Genomic DNA, 8,369 nt, shown 5'->3' with positions numbered 1-8,369 from the left:
GTTCCGCTTAAATTGGGTTCCTTCCTGTCCTGAGAAACATAGAGACCCCCAAAAGGGAAGCAGAGGAGAGAAAGTCCCACACCCAGACCCCGCGAGAAGAGATGACCATGACCACCATGCCAGAAAGTCTCAACAGCCCCGTGTCGGGCAAGGCGGTGTTTATGGAGTTTGGGCCGCCCAACCAGCAAATGTCTCCTTCTCCCATGTCCCACGGGCACTACTCCATGCACTGTTTACACTCGGCGGGCCATTCGCAGCCCGACGGCGCCTACAGCTCAGCCTCATCCTTCTCCCGACCGCTGGGCTACCCCTACGTCAACTCGGTCAGCAGCCACGCATCCAGCCCCTACATCAGTTCGGTGCAGTCCTACCCCGGCAGCGCCAGCCTCGCCCAGAGCCGCCTGGAGGACCCAGGTACGTGCGCTTGCCAGGGAGAGGGAGAGGAGGAGGTACACGGGAGAGAGGGAAAGAAAGCGGGGGAGAAGAGAGGGAGAGAGAGAGAGAAAGAGAAGAGAGGAGAGAGAAGTGAGGTGGGGGTGGGGAGGGCGCGGGAGCAGTAGAGGTTTCGAATATCAATCTATAGATCCTTGTCACAGCAAATAAATTTTTTTAAAAATCCACCCAATTTGCAACTATCCAGTAAAGGATAAATCCCAGAGCGTCTCCTGGCACTGACTGGGCCTCTGGGCGGCTCGGTGTGCAGAGCGCACAATGCCCCGCTGGAAAACAGAAACCCACATGTGCACATATTAGTGTCGGTAATTATTTATTGCGTAGCGCTATAAACAATGTATGCAATTAAGGGTAATTAAACCTCAACTACCGCCTGCAAAAATAGCAAACTTTCCCTGCAAAGACAGGAGCTGCGCTCCTGGGAACGGCTCTATCCCGCCTGCAGCGGCCAGGGACAGGCCCTCGGATTCTGGGGGACCCTTCACTGGCTTTCAGAGTTTCTTGAACGTTCTCTCTCTGCCACCCTTCGGTAGCCTCTGCCACCCTTCGGTAGCCACTCGCTCTCGGCTGTCCGCACTAAAGGCGGTCCCTCGTATTAACAACGGCCCCTGCTTCTGCTGTCCCTCCAGGGGCGGACTCGGAGAAGAGCACGGTGGTGGAAGGCGGTGAAGTGCGCTTTAATGGCAAGGGGAAAAAGATCCGCAAACCCAGGACGATTTATTCCAGTTTGCAGTTGCAGGCTTTGAACCGGAGGTTCCAGCAAACTCAGTACCTAGCTCTGCCGGAGAGGGCGGAGCTCGCGGCCTCTTTGGGACTCACACAGACTCAGGTACCTCGCAGCTGCCGCTCCGCTCCGCCACGCAGGCTTTCCGCGGCCGGCCTGCGCCCGGGTCTTCATTTCTGGCTCTCTGGGCCTCAGGGTCGGGGTGTCACTGTGTGTGTGTTTGTGTCTACCCGAGCTCTCAGTGTGTCTTCCTCCTCCCTCATTCCCTCTGCCCTAGCTCTGTCGCTGCTCTCGATATCCCGAGCTGTCTGCCGCCCGGCCCTCCGTCCCTGGACAATCTGATTAGGGCGCAGGAAGGATTTCCCTGGACGTTTTGTTTGGGAACTCTGAGGTCACACGTGCCAGAACAACTGGAACAATAGACTTGGGACTTAATCCTTCCTTTGCCTTTAAATTGTGTGACTAATCACTCGGGGCCTGGGTCGGTGCCCTTCTCCTCTTCCTCCTTCTCACCGGTTGGGGGTGGGGGAGATTCTTTTTTCCGCCCTCTCACCTCCCGAGTCCCAGACCTGAGAGGAGAAACTGGATCTTCCTTCCTGGGTTTCTCTACGACTCCGGGGAGCCCTTGAGCTTTCTGGCGGCGGGCGCGGGTTTCCGACGTCCGGTCCGGGATTTCGTGCAGAGCTGGAGAAATCCAACAGACCCTAGGGCAAAAATGGTTTTGAATCCAAAGAAAAGTTCCACAAAACCTGGAGGCCGCCTTAGTCCGTCCCAACTCCAGGGCAGAAAGGATGGCACATAGAAAAGTTGGGTCGCGTTGCAAATAAATTTCCTCCACTCCTTCCTAGGTTTTCGATTCTTTTATTGATGTTGATATTGGAATTGCTGGCTCGGTGTTGTGCAGGCGCTGTGTCTTCCGCAGACGGTAGCCATGGTCGGACTGAGTCCTTGGCAGGCTAAGGCCTGGATCCCCATTCACCCCCATCACAACTCCTCCCTGGCTCTCTGAGAGCTGCCCTTGTGGGCCGGCGGCGGCGGCGGGGTGGTGAGGCCTTCGAGCCTTTGGCTCTTATGGGGGAAGGGAGCAAGACGGGATGTCTCTGCTTCTCTGGCAGGGAGCTGCCAGCTGGCGCAAGGTTGGGAGATCCTATGTCTGCTGTCCTGTGGTCCTTCCCCCCACCCCCTCACCCCCGCGACCTAGGTAGGCTCAGTGGTTCCAGCCTGAGTCACGTTGTTGTCCACTCTTGCAGGTCAAGATCTGGTTCCAAAACAAGCGCTCCAAGTTCAAGAAGCTGATGAAGCAGGGTGGAGCGGCTCTGGAGGGTAGTGCGTTGGCCAACGGCCGGGCCCTGTCTGCTGGCTCCCCACCCGTGCCGCCCGGCTGGAACCCTAACTCTTCATCCGGGAAGGGCTCAGGCGGAAACTCGGGCTCCTATATCCCCAGCTACACATCGTGGTACCCTTCAGCGCACCAAGAAGCTATGCAGCAACCCCAACTTATGTGAGGTTGCCCGCCCGCCTTCTTCTTGTCTCCCCCAGCCCAGGTCCCTCCCGCCTCCAGGTCCATCCACCCCGTCCGGAAAAGAAGGACCCAGAGGGAAAAAGAAGGAACAGTGGAGGCAGGACACCCTCCATCTCCTCGGAGCCCGGCGAGGTCTGGCCCAGCAACTTCCCGGCGCTCGCGCTCTAGCCTGAACCCCTGGCCTGGGCCAAGCAGTAGCAGCAGAGAGTGGCCTCGGAGGGAAGGCGCTGCCACCTGAGACAAGCCCAAGAGCAAGATAAATCCACTTCACCCGACCTGCCGACGTTCAGCTTTGTGGGACTATCAGGAAAACAAAAACGAAACAAACACAAAATGTAGAAAAAGCAAAAGCTCTGTTTTGTCCTGTCGGTCTCCTGTCTCCTTTTGCTGTCTGTGCGCTGATAAAATTAAGGTCCTCATCCGTCCGCTGTCCTCATTCTGCGGCCTCTGCAAAAAGCCACCAGGTCTGAGCGGCCCGGGTACTGCCCGACTGACCATCTCCGTAGTCTGGGACGTTCTGCCTGACCATCCGTGTAGCTGGTTTGGGAATCTGGGGACATTGGAGGGGACGGGGTTTTATTTATTGAGAAATGGACTTCACCTGAGGCTGTTTGGCAATTCGAGGTTCTGCTAGGCATGAGGAATGCACTGTTTACTTTAAACGCACGGGGAGAAACGAATAAGGAGGACGTGGTGATTTTTAATTTATACAGTAACTTTTGTACTTCTCTGGTATGGAGAGTTTGGAGCCGAATGATTTGCATTTTTTACATGTCCCACATTATTTAATAAATAACTTTTAAAAGAAAAGAAAGACAAATGAAGCCAACATGATTTTCTCATCTCGGGAGGAACTCTTGGTTGCTTTGCCTGGACAAGAAGGAAAATACTGATTTCCTCCTTGAATAGAAGGAGGGAGCAAGAAGGAATGGGGAGTAGAGGGAAAACAGGCAGGCGAGAACTAGCACCCTAATTCCAGTGGGCTTTAAAATACAGCAAAAGCAGCTTTACAACAATCCCTAGAGGCTCGACCACAGAATAAAGCCAGTCACCACCCTGAACACAGTCTCCAGTGCAGGATCTAATCACTGTACATATTATTGTTATTATTATTGTTCTGTAAACATGTTGCACAAGCTTAGCCTTTTTGCGTTCTGTTGTGTGTGGCTGTAAAACCCCATGCTTTGTGAAATGAGAATCTTGACATTTTACTTGTGAAATTTGGACAATGTGATCAATTGAAATCAACTGTGTTTTGTGTTCTCTATGTCAAAGTTTAGTTTTATATTGAGAATGTTAACTTATTGCTTTGTATCTTGGGAAAAAAACTTTGTAAATAAGTTATACAGTTTCTTTGAGACAGTAAAATTATGATTTCGAGAAAGAACTGCTCTCTCTTGTGCTGCGTGAGGGTGTGCGGCAGTGGGAGGAGGGGTGGCAGGCCAGGTTTCCACCTCTGGAGACAGGTAGTACAGGGTCAGCGACTTATCAGTGATAGAATGGGGGACCTCGTACCCCAGAAACACCAGGACATCATCAGAGGCCTGTGGGGTACCCCACTGGACCGTTTCTTCTTGCCTTGCTCCCTTGGCCCCCAAGGTGTCTGATTCCTACCTAAACCGGAGGGGTAAGGAGAGGGTGCCTAGTAGGATTCCCGGGGAAGGGGACTCAGGAACAGGTGCATCAGGGCAGAGCTGACGCTGAGGAACGTAAAGGATGTTGAAGACTGGCTGAGAAGAGATGAAGTCAAATTCAAAGTCAGCTGGCCTGAACGATTTCAGTTTTTCCCACACCCAGTCACTTCTTGGGAGGCCGGGAGCTTGGGAGGCTGAGAGGCCTGGAAGCCGAGACACTGCTTTGCCTCTAGCCTTCCTCCGGATCTGGCCTCCCGGCTTTAGCTTGCCCAGAGGCGCTGGATTCCCTCGCGGGAAGAGAGCAGCCAGACGCCAGGCAGGGGCCGGAAAGACACGTCCTTCAGACTGGCCCGCTATCAATCAGTGCGCTCCAGGGGACAGGGCACAGTCCCAGAGAGCCACCCTGGCAGCTCTACAGTGAGACAGACAGGTTCCTGTCTAATGATCCGGGGCCTTTCTTTGAACCTCACAGAAATGGAGGTGCTAAGGGAAGGGTGGCTGACTCTTTGAACCCCAAAATCTGACCAAAGTCAAGCACATCACTCCCACCTGATTCCAGTCCGAAAGTCCCAAGGCCAGGCCCCTATGGGAGCACCTCTAGTGAAGCGCTCGCTCAGATTAGTTCCCTCCAGAGGTGCACGGGCTCCAGGGGACTAGAACCAGATTGCCTCTCTTCTCGTGGCTCTGCGTCTTAGCCCAACCTCAACCCCAGACCCCGCAGCCGAGCCGAGGCAGCCCTGGAGAGCTGCGAGCCCAGACCTACTGCCAGGCGCGATTCCTGCTTCTCCCGCACCCTCCTTCCAGCGCTGTTGCCCGCGGGAGCTGGCCCTCCACCTTTGGGGGGCCCTTTCAGGCGCGCGGTGGGGAGCACAGCCCGGAAGGCAGTGATCTGTGTTGTGACAAGCACCCATTTTTCAATTGGTGCTGGTGAAAGATCAGATGCGCCGGGCTCTTCCGACGCCCTTTGGGAAGGGGAGGAGGAAGTGGTGGAGCTGCTGGGGGTGGGGTGAAGCGGTGTGATGGCAGCAGGGAAAGTGGTGGTGGGGGGGATGACGCCGGGGACCTCCAAGCCCCTTCCAAGGCTGAGATTGGGACTTCTCTCTCCGCAGCACCTAGAAGCACCAGCTCTCTCTCTAATGGGAGATCAGATCTGAGAGACCAGGACGTGGACAGTCAGATGGGCCTCAAAGCTGAGGGAAGGAACCAATTTCCGCGCTCTGGCGCGGGGTAGGGGGTCTTCCTTGGTTCAGTTTCCCCTGGGAGATGTGACTTTGCTAGTGCGGAGATTTCTGTCCTGCATCTGACTTGGGTCCTCCAGACAAGAGCTAGGGCCCAACGCCTCAACCTACAGGCAAAATCTGTTTGGTCAAGCGGATTTGAATACTTTGAGGCATTAGCTTATACTAATTTAATAATCTCTTGCTAACAGTTCAAATAGAGAAATTATTAGTTTTAGCTCAACGAAAACAGTCTTTAGTTAGGCTCTATTATAATTATAAGCGGTTGTACTTTTAAAAAATGTTAATCTCAATATAGGCCTAATTAATGCTGCCTTGTTACTGACAAGTAGTTCATCAAATATCTGATTCAAAGATTTTCATAATGAGTATATTAATTAAACTATGAATAATCTAAAGGTGGTTATATTTAAACAATACCTCATTATAATGATTAAATACTGATTTCGAATATTATGTCTTAACAATTGTCACTTAGAAAACACAACCTTTCCTTATGTATGAGTCTGTAATGGCAAAATGCAATTTTGGGATTTTTTTCCCCTTGTTCAAAAAATGTGAACCTCATTTTAAAACACTTCTGAAATAGGTTGCACACAGCTTAATGATTATCAAAATGACTCTTTTCTGCAAAAAAAGACCCCAAAGTGCGCGTACAGCTGCAAACCCAAGAGGGTCAGCATCATTTCACTGTATTCTCTTCTTGATTACAAGCCGGGCCCATCAAACACAACATAATTACAGTAATTTCAGGTTTATTTATTCTAATGCAGTTTCCCCATCTCTCTGGTAATTATGAGCAATTTTTTCGCCCAGGGAATCTTTTTGCATTAACAAAAGAGATAACGCACTGAAAGCCAAATTTGCTGTGCATTGAGAAAAGGAAAAAAAAAATCAAATAGGTGCGAGCTGCCATCTCTGCAATTCTCCGGTACCGGAGCCGGCAAATTGCTTGCAGGTGTATGGAGCAAGCTTGTCAATGGCCAGGCCTCCAAATTAGCAAATGCACAGCAGCAAAGTAATGAAGACAGACTTAGCAAAATTGTCAAACAACAGATATCCCTTTAATATCTTCTCTCACCCACACTAGCTCTAAAAAGGGGTAGGGGTAGGGACAGAAGCAACAGTCCCCACCCCCCTCCTCACTGGTCTTAGCTTTCATGAGCCTGGAGGGGCTGGGTAGTCTTGCGAGTGGTAATCTAATTGTGGGAGAACTCGGAGCCTAAATCGAGGCACTATTTAAAAAATATAAAACTGGAAACATTTATAGTTCACAGCTTTTCCTCACTGATCATTATGTTTTATTTTTATTTCTTTCTTCTGGAAATCTGCACCTGGACTGGGTTAGATATGATAGCTTTTCAGCCTTCTTGATTCTGTACTAGTTTTTAGAGCCACAAAAAGTTTCAACATTCCCCCCAGCTATATGCACAGAAGTGTGAATTTATTCATAGAGAGTCATCTGATGTAGAAACTAGCTGAATCTTTCACCTTGAAGAAATTGTCAATTTCTGTCACCCGAGGAAAGGTAGGTCTGTGCGCTGGATGTGGAACCTGAGATACTAGATCAAGAAAAATTGGGGGAAAGGAAGCAACCCAGGCTTCCTGGCTCTAAGTCTTTATCCTGGTATCCGTCTCTTCTTTTCTGCATCTTTTATACACTGATTTCAAAATTCTCTGGTTTTTGTCATCCCACCGCCTAGATGAAACACCCTTGAAATTATAGGCTAAAGCAAACTTTTCTGCTCTTCATCCCACATGGCTATAGGAACCTCCACCAAATGCAGTACAGAGGGCAAGGGTCCTTCCCTCCCATGCCTCAAAGAAATCCTCCTCCGGTCCCCAGCTCCATAACAAACCCCCAGCTCCAGTGTAGACAGACAAACGGCTGTAAAGAGTGCCTTCCCCAGGCTCAAGAAACATGTCACCCCCACCCACCGCTTTCCTACCCCCTCCCTCATCCCTCAGTCTTCGGGGATTAACACTTCCTGAAACATCAAGTGTTTTTATAAAAAGGAAAAAAAATAATCCTGACATCGCTGACAAGAAGTTTTGATGGAAGAATTAGCTGGTGCATACATAATCACTCCCCCACCCTCCTACTCCCGGAGCGGGAGCCGCGGCGGGCGCAGCGCAGCCTTCCAACCCTCTGAAAAATGAAACCGGTTTCCACCCTTACCTTCTTCAGTGTCAATTTCAGATAATCTGGACACACACTCTTTGCTACATCAAATCAAAAGGGTCGAAGGTAGCTTTTGGCTGGGAGAATAACGGGAAAGAAAAAGCAAAAAAGAAAAAAAGGGAGAAAAAAAGGAAAAACAGAAAAATACAAAACCGACCAAACCAGAGTAAAACAAAACCAGAAAACCAAAAAGAATCCCCCGGCCCCATCCTCCTATCTTGAGAGTAAAGAGTGGAAAGAGGTCCCCAGGACCAGGCGCCTCAGAGCGCCGCAGGCTTTTTGCAGCGCTGCGCTTGCAGAATAGGACTGAAATTTTCGGCTATATAGCCTCTGTCTTTATAGCTGATGAAAAAAATTGCAGATTATTAGCATAAATGTTTACTCTTCATTACGCTGATGACATTGTGCACTCGAGATCTTGGTAATCTTTGGGAAAATTATGAGTAATTTTTAAAAATTTTAAAGCAGCAGCAGTTACCATGCAATTCAGGCTAATTCTGCGTAGGCTCCGAACGGATATAATTATCGAGGAGTCAAGATGTTATGCTAAAAACTATGCATTGATATTCCCATTTATTATGTACATACAACTTTGACAATGTTGATGCTTGAAATA

The 8,369-nt window shown here is 50.2% G+C and overlaps 1 protein-coding gene across 2 annotated transcripts; it reads left to right on the top strand.

The window, feature by feature from the left end:
* On the top strand, nucleotides 1-4,083 carry DLX1 (distal-less homeobox 1). Of its 2 annotated transcripts, XM_010352074.3 has the most exons (3): nucleotides 1-414; nucleotides 1,083-1,282; nucleotides 2,428-4,083. In XM_010352074.3, the coding sequence occupies exons 1-3, from the start codon at nucleotides 102-104 to the stop codon at nucleotides 2,680-2,682; spliced, it is 768 nt and encodes a 255-aa protein (XP_010350376.1). In that variant the 5' UTR covers nucleotides 1-101; the 3' UTR covers nucleotides 2,683-4,083. The 2 variants fall into 2 exon arrangements, with proteins under 2 accessions (XP_010350376.1, XP_010350381.1); XM_010352079.3 differs by lacking the exon at nucleotides 1,083-1,282 and having other exon boundaries at nucleotides 102-414; nucleotides 2,428-2,504.
* Nucleotides 4,084-8,369: the final 4,286 nt, after the last annotated feature.

This window comes from Saimiri boliviensis, chromosome 5 (genome assembly GCF_048565385.1).
Source record: "Saimiri boliviensis isolate mSaiBol1 chromosome 5, mSaiBol1.pri, whole genome shotgun sequence".
In the NCBI taxonomy this organism is placed as follows: Eukaryota; Metazoa; Chordata; class Mammalia; order Primates; family Cebidae; genus Saimiri; species Saimiri boliviensis.
This window is presented reverse-complemented; position numbering and strand designations above follow the sequence as displayed.

What these genes read in the sequence shown, in the direction of transcription:
- DLX1 (XM_010352074.3), top strand. Translation starts at nt 102, where the DNA reads ATGACCATGACCACCATGCCAGAAAGTCTCAACAGCCCCGTGTCGGGC. An exon ending in GAGCCGCCTGGAGGACCCAG is followed by an intron (nt 415 to 1,082) that starts GTACGTGCGCTT and finishes CTGTCCCTCCAG; the next exon opens with GGGCGGACTCGGAGAAGAGC. An exon ending in TGGGACTCACACAGACTCAG is followed by an intron (nt 1,283 to 2,427) that starts GTACCTCGCAGC and finishes CCACTCTTGCAG; the next exon opens with GTCAAGATCTGGTTCCAAAA.